Source organism: Crocodylus siamensis, chromosome 4 (assembly GCF_052110815.1).
Source record: "Crocodylus siamensis isolate JL-2025a chromosome 4, ASM5211081v1, whole genome shotgun sequence".
NCBI lineage: Eukaryota > Metazoa > Chordata > Crocodylia > Crocodylidae > Crocodylus > Crocodylus siamensis.
This window is the reverse complement of record NC_143398.1, coordinates 39,688,801-39,708,206: the sequence shown is the minus strand read 5'-3', so window position 1 is coordinate 39,708,206 and position 19,406 is coordinate 39,688,801. Positions and strand designations below refer to the sequence as shown.

The following is a 19,406-nucleotide window of genomic DNA, read 5'->3' as shown; positions in this document are numbered from 1 at the left end:
CTCACAGCCCCAGCCAGTTCCTTTAATTGCTTGAAGTGTGGCATTTCTACCACCCGGGCTCACCATGATTTTCTCTGCCTCTCCAGGTAAGTTTGTTTTTCTCTATTGTTCCCATGACAGGGTGTTTCAGTCACTCTGTCACAGTGAGTTGCAATAAAAGGTTTTTTGACAATACATTAAAGGCTGAAAAGCCTATATTGTTGTTTGCATATGACTGTTGGGACCCCTCACCTACAACGGTGAGAAGTCATTCACCAATATCAAGTTATATACTATTGAACTACTCAGTGGTAGTCTGTTGCCAAGTTAAAATCAAGGTAAAAAAAGATTCACACATCAGCCAAACTAAAGACAGAAAAAATGCAGACTATTCAATGAAAAAGCTGTGGAAGCAAGTTTACCTAACAATTCAGCCACTGAGGCTTGGGAAAGTTTAAATACTAGCATGTAAAATGTTTCTGTAACAGCATTTGGCAAAAAAAAAAATGCAAGAAAAATGCATATTGGTTTGGAGAGCAGTCTGAAACCCTTCTACCACTGACAGATAGCAAAAGGATAGCACTTACCAACTATAAGAAATCTCCTAACCCCATAACCCTAAACAATCTGAGAAAGGCTCAAAGAAAAGTGCAAAAGGAGGCTAAGAGGTGTGCCCAAGATTTTTGGCTGAAACTCTGTGATGATATTTAGAAAGCAGGTGATACAGGTGATAGCTGTGGAATGTACAGAGGCATCAGATGAGCAATTGGTCCAGTCAAGAAGAAAACAGGTTCACTGAAAGACTTAACAGAAATGCCATTACTGATAAACAAAAACAGCTTGAGCATTGAACGCTATGGACTTCTATACTCAGCTGAGACTGAAATCAAGCACAAAGAGCTCAAAGGACCATCAGAATTCAAAGTTACAGAGGATCTGGACAATGAGCCAACATTAGAAGATTTGCAGAAAGCCATTTAATCAATTCCTGGGAACAAGGCTTCTGGCAACAACTGTTTGCTGAAATTTACAAATGTGCCAATGACGAATTACTTTGAAAGCTTCATGATGTTACACTACTGTGTTGGAAAGAGAAAGTGGTACCGCATGGTTTCAGAGATACTTTGTTTGTACAACTGTACAAAAACAAAGGGGATAGAAGAGACTGTGACAACATAGAGGTATCTCTCTGTTCAACATCAGATTTGCCACTCACAATCAAAATTTGCCACTCACATCATATTCCCTAGGTTGTAGTTTCTTGGTGAAAGAGTCTATCCTGAAAGTAAATGGAGTTTTCACTCAGGATGCTCCACCACTGATATGTTATTTTTGGTCAAGCAACTGCAAGAAAAGTGTAGAGAAAAACAAATACCACTGGATATAATCTTCATGGATCTGACAAAGGCCTTCCATACAGTTAACAGACAGGGCCTTTTTACTGTTCTGTTTTACTTATCCCCCCCACAACTGTTGAACACCATTTTCTTATTTCAATGTATGAAGGCAACTGTAGTGTATGAAAACAAAGAATCAAGCACTTTTGACAACAATAGCGGGGTGGAACAAGGGTATGCCTTAGCCCCCAAGCTTTTTAACATCTATTTTTCATTCTTGCTTCTTCATGCATTCAAGGACAGCAATGCTGGCATTTATCTTCAAACCAGACTAAATGGAAGCTTGTTCAATGCAAGGTTTAGAGCAAAAACCAATGTGAAAGAACTGATTCTGAGAGACTTACTGTTTGTGGATGATATGACCTTGGTTGCACATAGTGAATCCTCCTGGCAAAATCTTTTGGGCAGATTTCCTGAGTTATGCAAGAGCTTTGAGGTGGCAATTAGTCTCAAGAAAACTGTGATCGAGTACCAAAGGATGGAAGAACCAATACCTGATATCGCTCTGGAGGATAAATCTCTGGGTGTCGTTGATAGTTTTTGGTACTTGGGTTCTATGATCAGCAGGAAGCTGAACTGATTAACAGAATCAGAAAAACAACTAAGAATGTCAAGCTATTACAGGAACATTCATGGAATAACAGCAAATTATCAGCTAAGCTGAAGATGTGAATCTACAGGACTTGCGTGCTTTATCTTTGCTTTATGATTCAGAAACATGGACCACATATGCTAAGCATATCAAGAGACTGAACACCTTCCACATGAAATGTCTAAGATCCTGAAAACAAAGTGGGAAGACACAATATCAAACACATGGGTTCTGGAATGCACAAGACTGACACACTTAGAAACCACTGTCAAAAGGGAGAGACTGCAATGGATTGGCCATGTTAGGAGAATCATAGGAGACTGTACCCCCAAGAATATTTGTTATATAGAGATTTGACAATGCTCTAGAAAGTGGGGTTGCTCTCTACAGTGGTACCATAATGAGTGCAAAAATGATATTAAGTCATTCAACCTCAGCAAAGAAAGGTGGGAAAAGCATGTAGAATTCTGTCTGATCTGGAGGAAACATTTGGCACTGGGTGCAGGTCAACATGAAGTGGCATTGATCCAGAGGATGGAAGCAAAGTAAAAAAAAAAAGAAAGCAACATGCTGCAAACTTGGACTCCTCTGTGAAACTTGTAACAAGCTGTGTCACCCTCAAATTGGGCTTGTCAGCCACAAACAGATTGATCAGGATTCTGACCAGAACTCTTATGCGTACACCATGATTCAGAGGACTGAGTACGAAATAACTGAGCAAGTACTAAATGACTGTGCAGTAACTGCTGGTACTGCAAGTCCCGGTGCCACACGGGTTGTTTCCAACCCTACTGTGCAGTAGCTACTGTGCAGTACTGAAGGCATCATGGTTTGTGCCTGGTGATGCTGTGTAACAGTAGCTTGTTGCAACATCAATGTAGTATCTTGTGTAGACATGCCCCCTGAGAGATGAATCTGGCCTATGGAACCACTGGTTCTGGCCTGTGAACCTGAGGCCTCTGGTGGCATTTGCCCACAGGGCTGCATCCACATGAGCATGCACACTTATTTTCTCAAGAACAAACAGCACCAGCACACTTTGTGCCACTGCCACTTGTTCCCAGGAAACACCTGTGCCATGCGCCTTCTGACACATTGCAGGTTACCCCAGGTGGGGTCGGGGAGGACCACTACCCCAGAACCCCAGAACTGCCTGGAGTCCTGGCGGTCTCAGGGAAGCAAAGCTGCAATGATTTGTGTGGTTCCAGCCAGCCAGGCTCTGGTTTTGAGTGGCACATGTTGCCCCTCATGTGCTACCCTGTTGTTTTATCATGTGACTGCAAGGTAACAGCACAGAGAACATCTGAACATGTAGTGTATGGTGCCCCAGATGGGTTTGCAGCACCACATGCTGCATGGCTGTGCTCATCTGTATGTGGCCAGAGAGCTGGAATAGTGGTAGGCTTTATCTGCACTGCAGATAGGTAGGAAAGAGTTTCTCCTATGTGGTGGCAGGGAGAAACAGAAGTGGTGGGAGAAACAGGAGCCAGGTTCTAGTGACAGCCCACGGAAGACCAGAACTGTGTCATTCCATCCCACTGCTTGAAAACACTGCTGGGTGCTTCCCTACATTTTCTATAGTTCAATATCAGTATAAGTAAACCTTAGGAGATCAGTGGTAAGTGGAACAGAACATAAGTGTGAATACAAAATAATGTTTTTAACATCAGGTAAAATTAGGTAGTAACAGACTGAAAAAAAAATCAGGTTCTCTTTACTCCATCCATTTCTTTAGTTTATCATATATTTAGAATGTGTTGATCTCCTTCAAAATCAGTATTGTTTAATAACAAGAATGTTGTACAGTGAGAGGCTAGTAGATGAGTCTCAAATATTTTCTTGTAACTGAATCTGCAATCAATCTAATTTATATTTGAAATACTTTTTTATAGTTACAAAATGTGAACTACGAAGAGAAAGCTACTCATATCTTTTGCTAAAAACTTATATTGACTTATACTGGAAGATTCATATAGATGCCTGAATCAACTCATTGTTCCAGAAGATTAAAATCATAATAGTACTAGTATTATATTTTTCTCAGAACAGATAATCAATGGTGTAACATAGGGCTAATCTGTGAGTTAAATATATGTGATAAGTCAAGGGCCAGCCACCAGTATTCATGGCCAGGAGCTGATCTGTAGGGCTGTGCGAAGCTTCAGTCCCTGATTCAATTCAGCTGAGATTTGGCTGATTCGGTGGCCAAATCTCCAAATCTGAATTGAATCAGAGAACCCTTTAATCTCTCCAAATTGAATTGGAACCCTCCAAATCAATTCGGAGAGATTCAGCAATTCGGACATGGACACAGCTTTAAGTGTTTTTTCTACATATCTCTAAATACCAGGTGACTTATGAATGCTGCAATGCTGGGGTGCATGGAGTATCCCACAAAACCAGAGGGGTTCCCCAGTGTGCTTTGCAGCAGACCTGGAAGTGGACCAGAAGTAATTCCAGTACACTTCCAGGTCTGCTGGACAGTGGGCCCCCCTGCACCCGTGAGGCTTGGCGACTGGTGCCTCCTGTATCTAGGGGGGCACCTGGGGTCCCCCCACAGTCAATCACCAATCCAGGAAGGGGGGGGGGGGAATGCACTCCCCGTAGGAACCAGAAGTACTTCTATTCCACTTCCGGGTTCACCACTGAGTACATGGAGGGGCCCCCCACACTCCTGTGGGATGCTCCATGTGCTCCAGCATCACAGCATTCACTAGCTGTGCTAGTGCCTTGAGGTATGAAGAAAAAAAACTTTTAAAGCTCTATGTCTGAATCACTGATTCTCCGAATCAGCATCGAATCTTCAGATTCGAATTCAGTCTAATTGAATCAGGGACAATGGTCTGTATCAAGGAATCAAATCACTGTTCCTGATTTGGGCCAACTCCAAATCTGAATTGAATAGGGCCTGCTTCACACACCTCTACTGATCAGGTAGAGAACTGTGGCTCCTGACTTGCACCAAGAGAGAAGCAATCTGTTAGATATCTATAAAAGCAGCATGTTATTCCCTTGGCTATAGCATTTCAGCTACTCCGACTGTTATATTGGGAACATCAGAGCCAGGATACCAACCATTCTTTACTCCTGCATAAGGCAGGAAGTAGCGATCCCATGAGACTGCTCTCCCCATCATGCCAGGAGCGCATAAGGCAAAAGGTCATGTACCATTATTTCCAAGTGTGAATGTATAAAGCATGGATAATCCTTCCCTGGAGGCCAGATGCCAAAAATTAGGTAAATAATAGCCATTTTGAAAATCTCAAACTGCCTTTTACTATATGTAATCATTAGTCTAAGGGAAAAACTAGTCAGGAATAGTTGTATATAATGAATACATAATAAACTTGATATTTTATGTATATACCATAACCTAAAGTGCTACATTACACTGCACCATATAATGTACACTAATGTGTACCCAAACTGTACTTACACTATGATGGGCTCTACATTAGCTGTTACCAAACAGGAAAGAGATGTAGGGACATTTATAAATGTGCCCTGGAAGGTGGGCACTTCAACTAAAAACACTAATTAAAAGCACCCAGAGCATGCATCACATGTGCTGAAAAACTGGACAAGTTTTAGATTAAAGTGCCCCACTGCCATTTTTCAGCACTGATACACATGATACTGGAGTCTGCCAGAGTGCGGTAATCATCACACTCCAGCAGACTCAATTAACTGAATCTGATCCAACGCGCTGTAATTATACCATGCCGGAGCAGCCTCCCTGTACATGTATAGGAGCCATGATGGTCATTGTGGACAGTTCACTAAAAATTAGATCAGTTCTCAGCAGCCATTAAAAAGGCAATCAGAATATTACAAAATGGAAAATATCATTATGCCCCTTTCTAAATGCATTGTGTGCCCAAACCTTGAATACTGTGCCTAATTCTGGTCCCCACACATCAAAAAAGATGTAGAAGAACTAAGACAGGCACAGTGAAGGTCAACAAAGATTTTTAGTGGTATGGAGGAGGTTCCATAAGAAGAGAGACTAAAGAAGCTAGGCCTATTCAGTTTAGAAAAGAGACGCTTTGGTGAGACATGATAAGTGTTTAGGAGACACTAAATGGAGAAGAGATAGGAAACAGGGATGTATTATATACTGTAGTGGAAGGGGAACTACATGTATGTTGAGTCCAGGCATGGGCAGAAGTAACTGAAATCATTATCTTCTACCAACCCCAAAGAGATCCACAGAGGTATGGACTAGGTTGGGCACTGTCACTTTCCCCGCTCTCACTGAACAAGTGCTAGGGAAGAAAGAGCAATTTATCACCAACTTTGAGGATCAAGGCATGAGTATGGAAGGTATTTTGAGAACCCTACAGTTTAAATCAGAAAGATAAGCTATATCCTAAAGCTCATGTAGACTATCATAACTTCTAATGCGGAAAAAAATACCAGTCTAAAAAGTGACAGAGACCAAGGCTTGAATTCCTTGTAAAATACAAATTGTATAAAACGAAGTTGTCTACAACAACACTTTTCATGTTAGAATAAGCAACTGTTAGAAATAATGTGGTTTGTATATGAATACAAGTCTAGTTTCTTCATATGAATACATATTAAAAAGAGGACAAGGACCAGGTCTAAATCATCTTTGAAGATGCCTTCACATGGAAGAATGCAAGATAAAAAACTGGCATCTTTTCAGATTCCTATGGAGACAATACAGGAAGGCTGGGAAATCTAGAGTGTTCATATGCTGAGGAGAAAGGCACCTACAGTTAGCTGAGAAAAAAACATTACACACGTCTGAATTCCAGGACTTAGCCCTAAATTAGAGCTGCATATAAGTTACCACCAGCATTTCCAAATCCATAGTGCTCAGAGGGCAGGTTCCCAACCCAGTTACAACAGTGATATCAGTACAAATCACAGCCGCCCTAGTCACTTCAACTCAAGTGGGACATGGTGACTGCCTACATCTCACCCAACACCCTTGTGCTTACAGGACTTGCTCAGTAAGAGAGAACATTGGGTCCTAGACCTACTGGCTAGGGAATTTAGCCTTACATTACCACTTCTTAGGGACTGGTCTACTGTTTGTGCCTGGTGTCAAATACACATTTGCTTTTGCATATTCATGTTTTGATTGAATACAATATACTTCAACCTACTGGCTCCATTTTGACTCTTTTAGAAGTTAGATGACAAAAAGCTGTGCTTCTCAGTTCCCTATCATCAAGGCAATTTGACCTAAACAAACACATATTCTGATCTCACAAGCAGAACAGGAAAATCTATTTTTCAATTCTGCTTATTATGACAGGATGACACATTCTTAAAGGTCAGCCACTATAGCAGGACAGCAACTTTTCATTTGGAGTTGACTTCTGAAATTGGAAGCTAGATACACTCTGAAAACAGGGTGAATTTATTACCTAAAAGATGACTTGGTAAACAGATTAGATTCTATTTGATTATCAGAAGTACTGTCGGTACCACTTGGGACATGATCTGCCATCTAAAAGGCAAAGTTAAATGCTCTCCAACCTCGTGTATTACTTAATAGCACAGTAAGCAGATTGCCTTGCTTGTGGGCTTCTCCAGGCAGGCTCTTGATCCCTTAGGAGAACCTCAGCAAGTATTTTTTAACACAGCCTGTTTTTACCCATAAAAACAGAGTCTTTAAACAAACAAAACAAGCAAACAAAGTCTTGTCATCTTTTCCCAGACACTGGAAGGGTTCCCCTATGGCTCCAGCCACACAGCAGTCTAGTTCAACAAACCATGCAGACAGTGGTTCATCCCACCACCTTCCTCAGGCTCACAATTGATCCCTCACAGTTTGCTGCCCCTCCACCCTGCTCTTCTCTTTGGGGCTTTAAGGTCCCAGTTAGCCCTCCTTGATTAACAGCCTTCCCATAGCTGCAGCTACTCAGAGGAGCTGGCTACCCCCTCTTAGAGGACAGGCTTCCCTGTTACACACATGACACAGTTGATTTAATTTTTCATTAGACAGCATGTGACTTCTGCACTAGGGCCAGGTACAGACATTACACTTTTACCAGTATAAGTGATCAGAAACTGATCTATACCCGTAACAGAACAGAAGTTTAGCACACAGAGACTGATTTAAAAATGGCAGAACCTGATCTAAGATTTGTTGCCCCTCTCCCCAAGAAAGAGCAAATGTGTGTTTTGTTCACTTCTAACCTAAACTGCATCGCCTACAGAAAACCATGTAACTTAGATTCCACCCTGGGTTTTTTGAATGTCTGTACCTAGCCTAGATGCTTTAGTGTAACACATTTTTAAAATTCTGAGATAATGTCAAAACAAAAGTAGTAGCAGTTCAAAACATACAGTAGAGGCAGCTCCCATTATCCTTTTGTATCTAATAGAACATAAATGGAAGGCAAAAGGCAAGATTCAAGAACAGACAAAAACAGAAAGTAGTACTGGGGCATGCTCAGAACTATCCAGCCAAAACAAGCGACTACCCCTGCACAGGCATATCCTAAGGCATTCATTCTAGGTTTCTTAATTGCACTTCTGAAAGTGGCTGCCTAAACTCTAGGCATGGGATTTTTTAGCATAGTCATGCCTAAATCCCCTTGTGGATCTCACACTAAGTTCATCTTGAGCCACAATGCCTCTTGGGCCACGGCATACCAAACAATAGACCATCATAAGCTACACTTCTTTTGGTCTTAATTGAGAAACAATACACTGCTTTTTCACACACTGAGTGGTTTTCAATTCATTGTGAAGTATACTTAAGAGTATAGATTATAAGAAATTGATCTATTATGCAAGTTATGCAGACATTTGCTGGGTGTTTCAAAGGCTCATATTCCATAAGCAAGCTCTCTCTTCTGTTCTACAATTTCTCCCATCACTGTTTAACAAGCTAATGAAAAAAGGTTTTTTCCATTAATTTTTTCAGTTTGCAACGCTATACAAAAATAAGTTTATTTTAGATGAATTAATGCATTTGCAAAGTTCCCAAATAGGTACCATCTGTCATACTATACTGGGAGTTTTCCAGTGAAAAAATCAAGCTGATAAAACAAATTCAAATTTGCATAATTTGCACAGGTCTCTATATGCTTTTGGAATCTCTTCTCCCATCTCTATTTTTAGCAGTGCAGTCAGTCATTATAGGCATTTAAAGGCTGATTGGGTTTGCAGAGTAGTTAAACAAAATGCTAACCACACAGAAACAGAAAGAGACTTCTTCTCAAACTGCAAAGAGATATGCATGAAAGAACACTTTTAATTAACATTTTTGTTGAGATTGTATTGGAAGACTGGATTTTACTGTTCAGAAGATTTAAAGCACTATGTTAAATATATGCCTGAAAGGGATACTTTGGGGCAAATTCAGACCTGATCTCAATGGAACTGCATCTTCATACATCAGGTCTGATTTTGTCTCTCTAAATTTTACATATTACACTGCCTTTGCATTAGCCTACATTAAATGTCTAGTTATATGTAGTAAGGATTCTCTAATAATTCTAGTTACAGTAAAAATCTTGCCAAACCTCCTACATCTCTAGAACAGGTCAAACCTTAATCAACTGAGCTGAATTGAACTAAGCAAACTTAAATGTACACTTAGGTTGACTCTGTCTCTCTTTAATCCCTGTTCTCTAGCCCTTAAACCTCATTCTCTGTTACTATGCTTTGGATCTTCCCCCATGAGTATAATATTATCACTGCAACAGCATTAGAATTAGGAGAATTGTTTGGGGTATTTTTAATATTTTAACATTTCATATTTTAAATTATTGGGTCTTTTTATTTATCTTTTGGACCTGATAATGCAAGAGATCTTGTCTTTTGAAAATTGATAAAGTGAGAGACCTTACAATTCAGTGCTTTACAGTAGCTCTATCTATCGAGCTGTATTGGATTTTCCTTACCAGATTGCAGCCTTCTAAGCTCTTCAGCTGGACAATCTTCAACATATGAAAATCAAAAGTAGGCAAAAGGCCTATTGCCTCTGCCAGTTCTTTCTTAAGCAGTAGATGGAATTTTTCTCCTGAATGATGTGTGATGAAGAGCCTTTCAGTCTTAAAAATTCCTTCTTGGATAATAAATGAAAAACTTGTCCCTCCAATGTGGAGGCTACATAAGATGGAAAAATGGTTTCCAAGTTCCTTGATAATTTCCACCATCACAGATCCTCACAGGAGGTGAGAGGCTTCATACCAGCTATGAACTGACTGCCCAGAGGAGTTTTCCTTTGATTGACTTCTCTGTGAAATCCTATGAACTATGAACTTTCATTTCTACCCAAGAGAACTGCTACAATCTTTTCCCCAATGCCTGATGAAGGGTCTTTATGGCCAAAAGCTTGCAATTAAAGATTTGTTTTTGCAAAAATCTTGTTGGTCTAATAAACGATAATCATCTCTACTACCAGTCCTGATTGCCTTTTCCTCTAGACCAATACAGCTACAACCTGGATACCTGACAGAAGTTCCTTGATACATTGTTGCCTTCCTAAACATTGTTTAGCTAAGAAGGAAAAGTCCTCTCCTCTTAATTAGATGCCTGTAGCCTCCACCTGAAGAGCTAAAAATAATACCTTCTCTTGAACCTGAGAAAACTTATACAGACCTTCTTAGCCTATAAACTTCTTTCTTGAGGAACATTATTGAACAGATTATGGTAAAGCATACCTAGCTATAACTTCAGTCCTTGATTTCCCTTCTTTTTTAACATTGGATATTACCATGACACAGAAATTGGGCTGGTTACATTGGCATATACATCTACATCCTACAGTGGCCAGATGCAATGTGATAAAAATAGGAAGAGGGGAATATCTGTTTTTCTGACTCAAATTTGAAGGGACAGTGTCACAGGTAGCCAAGCAAGAGGCAACAGTGGCAGGTTAGAACTGCATTCTGATGGGGAGGGTGTGAAACTGAGCTTAGGCTAGCTATTGAGTAAGCAGCTCAGCCATGCCAGGTGCCACAGAGAGGAGCAGGCAGTTGATTGAGCTAAAGGGGACCACCTGGGCTCAGCAAGAAAGCTAAGGGGGAGAGGGGTATCACATGACTGGAAAACTCAGCCCTGAGACAGAGAAAGTAGTCAGGTCCTTATCCCCTAAAGGAAAGAAGTTACTGCCTGCTGGAAGCCTGGAGAAGGGAATGCAACGTGTAGAGACCTAATGTTGGGTATAAGATTACTTTAGAGACCAGTGTATTGATGTTTGTGTTTAAGTTTGACCAGAGAACCAGGTTGTAACTGTAGGGGTGCACAGCAGGGTACCTGGAGTGCCTACTGTTTTGAACCCCTATACTGAGCAGGCAGAGGTAGCTGAAGAGGGGATAAAGCCCCCAAGGGGGCAGAGGTAGCTGAAGAGGGAATAAAGGGGGGATAAAGCCCCCAAGGGGACTGAGTGGACACTCCATCCATCCCACCATCTTAGCCATACCTACATACCTCGATGTGTTTTTTCTACATACCTCAACGTGCCAGGTGTGGCTAAGATGTGCTTGGCAGTGGACCTGGAAGTGGACCACAAGTACTTCCACGTGGGGGACCATCCCTTGCCCTGGCAACTGGTGCCTCCTGGGTTTGGGGGGGGTACCTGGGGTCCCCCCACAGCTGATCACCAAACTGGGAGGAGAAGGAGGTTACCCCGCACACTCAGCAGTGGACCTGAAAGTGGACCTGAAGTACTTCTGGTCCATTTCCAGGTCCACCAGCAAGCATGCAGGGGACCCCACCCACACACTCCATCTGCCCCAGAATCTCAGCATTCATGAGCCACGCCTGATACCTCAAGATATGTAGAAAAAACATAAAGCTGTTTCTATGGCCAAAATCGCTGATTCTCCAAATCAGAATTTAATCTTCAGATTTGACTGAATCGAATTCAGTCAGTGATCAAAATCATCAAATTGAATCACTGTCCCCCAAATCAGGCCGAATCCAACTCCAAATCAAATACTACCCATTTCGTACACACCTAGTAAGTAGTACTTCCCACCCTGGTTCCTGGCCTTCCAGGTTTTAAATACTGCACTCTCTGCCCAGCTGGGTGACAGAGGCAACACTTAAAGCCCAGGGGCTCATCAGTGGGTTGTCAGGTTTACAGCCCAGGGCTGTGGAGAGAGCCTGGGATTTCCCAGCCCCAAAGCTGACAGGAGAAGGGGTTTGGTCTATGACTCAGCTGGAGCAGTGGAAACAGCCAAATCACAGACTGTCTCTCTGGAGAGGAGAAACAACAAAACAATGCATGCTGCTAAAAGGCAGCAGTGGAGCTTCTATTGGTAAGGTAAGTATGGAAGCGTTCATTCCTCTGGTAGAAACTGTACTGAAACTGACTTCCACCTTGTTGGTGGAGACAAAAGTTTCTACTGGACCCATCATCTTTGGTTCAGTAGAAACTGCTTGAACACTTGTACACTCAGCGTTTCTACCAGAGAAAATGCAATAAGCTTAGTGAATGGTCTCTCATTATTTCAGCCATGCAACAGATTTATTAAATGCTTCTGTTCAGCATTCAGAGAAAATATCAATGCTATAATATAGACAATAGAAAGTTTATTTTCTTTCCACAAAGCCAAATGATGAGAAATTTGATTTTTTGTTTTGTTTTACAACGTCTTTAAACTTAGGAATTTCAGGATTTGACCCATATTAATATGGCATTTAGCATAAACAGCAATTTTATTTGCTGTCAATCAAAAGAAAAAAAAAACCCCTAAATTGTGTCCACATTTTAATCAAGAATATATGTAGACATGTATATCTGGAATGAAACAGAAGTTAGGTAAATCCTCTGCAAACTTCAACCTGAAAGCTTAAACCAAATCTGAAGCATATCAATATGTGGATACCCTCCAAATTCTTCTTTTCAACTTTGATAAAAATCACATTTTATTAGTAGATGTAGTAGTCTCTGTTAACCCAAGTTGTGTCTTCAAAACTTGGGAGTCTCTTAGTGTTAAAGGATTTGGTGCTTTCTGAAGCACAACAAACTGAGTGTATGGCTGTGTGGCCGTCTGACAATCTGAAGTGTTGTACAGAGGTACCCCCGCTAATGTAGGAACTAATAGTTGTTTCTTTGTGACAGCAAGGTCAGCTGACCTTGCTTCTCATCAGGGTAAATTAGCCCATATTGAACTCTGTAGTACCATGGCTAGACTTCTTGTGGTACTTGAGCTAGCTTTTTTTAAAACTAGTTCACAATAAACCCTACAAACTAGATGTTCCCTATGGGCTAAATCTTATTTTCCCTTCCTGCGCCTAAGTAACATTTATGTAATCATGTAACTGCAGTTTTTGGCACCGACACAGTTTGGGATTCCATTTCCATATGTGGCAAAATGGGATCTCCCTGCGAGTGTAGCTACTTGAAGTAAAATGGGGAAAGGAAGAAGAATATCATCCTTCCTTTCAGCCCAGTAGCCTAAAGGTTAGGACACTTGGCCAGGGAATAGAACACCCAGGTTCTAGCTCCTCCTGAGCTCACAAAGGTTTAGACCTGTGTTTCCTGCTTCCCAGAAACCACCAAGTTCAAGGCTGGCAGTGCCCAGAGTGCTCTCTAGCCTTCTATGTGAAGCTGGCTAATAAAACTTTCATTTAATATTTACTGGATAAGGTCAATAAACAGCACTGCCCCAGGATACAGGGGCCCAGGCTAGAGCCCTTCCTTTTGGGGTCCCATCTCACTGAACTACACTTACTCAGGCTTGTTTGTCTTCCCCTGGGCTAGTCCAGTGGGCCAACTTCCTAGAAATAGGATCTAACGCAATAAACCAACATGTAACTAAAGCTATACCTGATAAAAAGAGTTTGTAACCAACTAACAAAAGAAATACTAATTTTAAAAGCTAACAAACAGTAGGAATACCAACTTATGATAGCATAATCAGTGCCTTGAATAGTAAGGGTTTGTATGTGAATATCTGTCATAAGCAGCTTATCAAGTTACCAACAAAAGCCAATTCCTATAATATTGTCTTCTAATGAATTATACCAAAAAATAAGTATATATTTTATTCTAGCAGTTTACCTGTGCATTTCTTGATATTACTGTTTCTTTTTCCATGTGATCCTAATTTGCATCCAAAATTCTCTTCCCAAAATTCTGCAAACCATACGTTTCTTCTGTTATTAGCAAGGGTACGGCTCCGAAAATATCGATCAAATCCTACATTTAATAAAAGCAGCACAAAATATGGTATAAGATAAATAATACATCTCAAAATGTGTGTGAAGAATTTTGCATAAACAAGACTGAAATGCATACTTGCAATATATAAAGGTATTAACTACCTGAATGAAATTGTATTTAAAATTAGAAATAGTACTTAGGGAATTAAAACTGTTACATACATTTATAACTCATAGAAATATTTGTCCTGGAAAAATATTCTGTTATAGCAATTATTGCTGGTACCAATTCATAATGCTGCTGCAGATTACTAGAAGTGAACAAAATCAATGCAAGTGGTTACTATATACTAACTAATTCATCATTAATCCATTGAAATACACTAGAAAGAGATGGTTCTGCCAGGTATCCAAATGGCCTTGCAGATCTGGTTCAAATTGACTCAAAAAATTTACTGCATGTCTTTTGTGTCACTACTGTGTCATTATTGCTCTTACCATCTATAGAAGCTCTTTTGGGCAGAATGGTGACTGCTCCTTCTGCAATCTCTTCCTGTTGATAAACAGGTGAAATTTTTGACCCCCAACTATCTGAGCCAATCCAAAGAAAATGTCCTGTTTGATTAGCTTTTTTGGCTGCCTCTAATATTCTCCTGAGAATAAACAAACAAAATGACTAGTTAGACAGAATGCACTTATCAAGAAATAATACTGATTAGACCCCCCTTCAGCATTAATTCTGGCAATACATAGTCTCACTTTAACCAATTAGACAATCATTCTGACAGTCTAAAGTATATCTCTCGACAGGGACAGTGTTCAGATCTCAAACTACTGTACCATACATGTTAATTTGCCTCATCTTTTCCCCTAGCTATATAATTGTGTCTATCATTCTTGTTTGTTTCATTTCTTTCAATTCCCAAGTTACAATCTGGAGGATCTTCATTCCTAGAAACTAAAAAACTGTTAGGTCTCTGAGGATCAGAGGCATAGCATGATGTATAATTGCAACTGAATGTCCTATAGACCAGTTCCCAAGAATATTGATATTGGAATGCAGTTTGAAATCTTTGAGAAAGTCACATTTTGGTGAATATATTTCTATAAAGAGCAACTTTTCAACTTAAATTAGGAAAGACATACTTAATATCATCCTCATTTGCAAACATGATTACAGCTCGAGCGTTAGGAGTTTCCAACAAGCGTTTGATGATCTTGTCAAACTCTCCTGGTTTTGGTTCACGGGGAATTTTTAAAGACTGAGCAATACAAACACCTCCTGGGGAAAAAAAGAATAAAAAAGAAAATAAAATTTAATTGAGATGAAATTCAGAACTGTTTATTTATACTTAATCAAACACATAGCTAAACAGATAAGGAAAACAAAATGGTAGTCTGATAGGTGGAAACATTTCAGCCAAACACCCCTCAAATAACTGTCTCATCCACAGGATATGGCTATCTCTTCAAAAAAACCCTCTAAAAATCCATAATAATAATGATGCGTATGGTTTTAACTTGCACGTTAGACCCAAATGGAAGCTACCTAAATACTTGGTTCTATGTCTAAAATGTAAAGGACACAATAGACCATATCTCCAGCTGGCTTAATCTGGCACAGATCCATCAACTTTGATTATTTACACTAGTACAAAATCTGGCTCTTTTCATAATAAATGTTATCATATGATTGTATTTAGCCTTGGAAATTACCTGCAAGCTGGCAGTAATCTTGTATTACTGCTAAGAATCCCTCTCCCAATGCGGGGTACTGTGACATACCTCTGCTTATTAAGCATGACAATGAGTATATGGTTAACGGTAAATATTGTGGTTACAGGACTGTGGTAGTGAATTTGTAATCCTCTCAAGGGAACCACAGACTGATCTTTTCAAATTGTTATTATAGCATTCTTAATTAAGTTGTCTTAATTATTTAAGCATCTTATTAAAGATGCCTTGAGTCATCAATGAAAATTCTAAATTACTAATCAGTGAGTGAACACAAACTCAAAGATGATATTTATGTCTTTTTTTGACAGAAGCACGAGAGAGCTAATTAGATTTTTTACATTTTAACTCTTCTGCAGGAAGCAATGACAGTTTACAGGAATGCAGTGTTATCCAGTGAAATAAAGCAGGAAATTCTCTGTGTGGGTGGAATTTAAGGCTCCTTATTTATATACCTTTTGAACATACCCAGAAGGAACTTCATTAAGAGGCCATCTCATAGCATTTAGTCCAGATGGGTACTAACGTACTGTACAATGGTTGACCTGTATAGTGTTAGATGTCATTACTTCTTTAAATTATTTATCTGAATGACTTTCTCTTTAAGAAATATAACTAAAACTTTCAAAGATCCTGATTCCTCTATATACCACCTCTCTGCAAAGCCTAGGACTACCAGGATGAACATGAGCCGCCGATGCAAGGAAGTGGTCAGTAAGGCTAACCGCACCTTGTCAGGCATCTACAGATGCATCACAAGCAGGTCCAGGGAGGTGATCCTTCCTCTCTGGGCACCGTACTTCAAGAGGATGCAGCTAGCATTGAGAGGGTCCAGTGGAGGGCCACCCACATGGTCAAGGGGGCAGAGGGTCAGGCCCTACAAAGAGAGGCTAAAGGGCCTGAACCTGTTCAGCCTCCATGAGAGAAAGCTAAGAGGGGATCTGGTGGCCATTTACCAACTCACCAGGGGGGACCACGGGAATTGGGGGAGGCTCTGTTCCCCAGGGCACCACCTGGGGTTACTAGGAATAATGGCCACAAATTGTTAAAGAAAAGGTTCAGGCTGGACATCAGGAGACATTACTTTACAGTTAGGGCTGCCAGGCTCTGGAATGGACTCCCAAGTGAGGTGGTGCTCTCTCCTACCTTGGGAGTCTTCAAGAGGAGGCTGGACAGATATTTGGCTGGATTGATATGACAGTGGCACCCATCCCTGCCCAGGTCACGGGTCAGACCTGATGATCTGTTTAGGTCCCTTCTGACCCTAAATATTATGATACCTGTGAGAAATAAGCCCTGCTCACTCACTCCCACTTCACCTGTGCCTATTCTCAGCAATTAGAAAAAGTTAGATGGCATAGAGGAATCCTGAACACGTGTCCAGCTAGTCAAAGTAATTAAGTGCTTAACTCTTAATTTGGCACCTAATTCCCATTGATATTTACTCTCATCTGCTGTAATCAACAACAAAAAAATCTTCTTATGGAAAACATGTTCATTAACCTGGCCATTATAACTGTGATCAAAAAGTGTTTGTTGCCAGAAAAAACATTCCAACTGGAACCTAAAGAACAAATAATAAATTATGCATCAATGGAGAGATGTTAAGATCCACAAAAGTTGGTACTCGATACTAATAGGGAAAAACAAAATGCCTGCCAGCCTACATTTATAATGAATTCTACAAGCTGTCTTCTAATATACAAAACATTTTGTGCCTATCCAAATCTAGATACTAAAACCAGTGGGAGCTAGGGACATAAGTAACTGAAAGGAAGTGTCCACATCTCTCTAGTGGCTTTTAATGCACTATTACTTCTCCTGAAGCACTTCATTTTGAAGTTGATACAGGCTCTGAGCTTTGAAGAGGGGCAAGTGACAAAAGTGCTGTTAAGCCATTCTTGTGTTCTGGTTTTAAAAGGGAGGAATTTTAAGCCTTGGGAGGAAAATTAGTTTTGAACAAGTGGATGCTCAAAAGTAGTATCAACATTTTTATTTGGATACTTTAGGACAAATCATGGAGGCTTTAAAGAATCCCATTGACTTCAATGGTACATTGGTACCTTCCCAATTCAGGATCAAGACCTAAGGAAATCATTAACAGGTAAAAGAGGTATAACACTATCTACTGTTATAATAAAGAATTAGTACTTTTGTCAACCTCATGAAAAATCAGGAGCTTTAGCTAAGGACAAAAATGTCATCTTTTATCAGTGGACTCAAGTTTTATTATGAAAATTGTTCTTTTAGGAAAAGGAAACTACCACACAGTTTTCTCTTGAACTTTTCCCTTTTTCACAATGCTATGAAAACAAAAATACTTTTACAAGTGAGAACACCCACCATTCTGCTTCAAGAATAACATTTGTGCTGAAAACAGTTCTCATTCACCTATGAAGAAAAATGTAGAAATGTATATTCTTTCTATTTGCTCAGTTGGAATATTATCCTTTTTCTGGTATTCACATTTTTCTCACAGCTTTATTAATAACCACATTTTTCACAAGAGGTTCCTATTCTGGCTGTAAACAGAATTGAAAACAAACATTGGGTGATCTTGATATCTATCTGGCATTTTCAATGATCCATCAATGAGGTGAAAGACAAGGCATATAAAAAGGTTTAGCCTGTAGTCTAAAAATATGCTTACTCATTCTGATGTACAGTGAAATAGGGGAAAAAATCCTCCATTCTAAGCTGTTGCTAGGTTAATGAAGCTGTACACCTAATAATGAATACTAAAAGAAGTATTTCACAGACATAGTGTAATTTTTTGTCATTTTAGGAATAACAGTTTTCTGATATAATAAAAGTCTTGAAAAAGAACATTAGGCTCTTAACTGCCAAAAGTTAGCCAGGCACAGAAATGAAAACTAATCTGGAAAAAAAAGAAAAGAAATAACATTAAAAAAAAAATGTGTTACCTCATAAATTTTTCCACCATTTTTACTCATGCAAATGGTCCTTTAGGAAAACCCATGCTCTCTACATGATAGGCACATCCAATAGTTGCAAAAGTACACACATACCATACACATGTACACACTATATACTATGTACAGATTGACATCTATAGTCTATATTGCATAGACATCAAGGAATGAAAAATGTTAGTACCTGAAATTATTAGAATCTAAATGGCATAGCAGAAACACAATTCTATCATTATATCAGTAATTTTGATTGCAACTGTACTCTACATTTTAATATCCCTATGTTGAAGAATGTTCTAAAAACAAAACAAAATGCCCTCCAGCCTTGCTGTTATATAATGAATTCTACAAGCTGTCTTCTCACTCACAAAATCTTTTGTGTATATTCATATCTATAAGTTATACACATATCTGTGACTGAAACAAGTATCAGGATATCAGTTTTCAGTTAAGTTTGAAAAGATACATCCACAAAGGCATAATGCTATGTAACAGAATCCACAGTGAGGGTTAGGTACCCAGGGGGTGTGTGAGGGGGAATGGGGGGGACAACTGGGTACCTAAAAATAGGTAGCCACTAAGAAATGCTACAGAGAGTGGTGTGACCTAGTCACAGTGGTTAGGGGCAATTGGGATTTTTTTCTAATTTTTATCTAATGACTATATTAA

At 39.8% G+C, this 19,406-nt stretch overlaps 1 protein-coding gene across 2 annotated transcripts in view; it reads right to left on the bottom strand.

The window, feature by feature from the left end:
* GRM8 (glutamate metabotropic receptor 8) overlaps positions 1-19,406 on the bottom strand; it is a 599,685-nt gene that overhangs the window by 321,464 nt on the left and 258,815 nt on the right. For both annotated transcript variants that reach the window (XM_090042156.1, XM_090042157.1), the window contains exons 4-6: positions 15,217-15,352; positions 14,569-14,723; positions 13,970-14,107 (exon numbers count right to left, since the gene is read on the bottom strand). In XM_090042156.1, the coding sequence (XP_089898282.1) occupies positions 13,970-14,107; positions 14,569-14,723; positions 15,217-15,352 (429 nt within the window). The remainder of the gene's footprint in view (positions 1-13,969; positions 14,108-14,568; positions 14,724-15,216; positions 15,353-19,406) is intronic.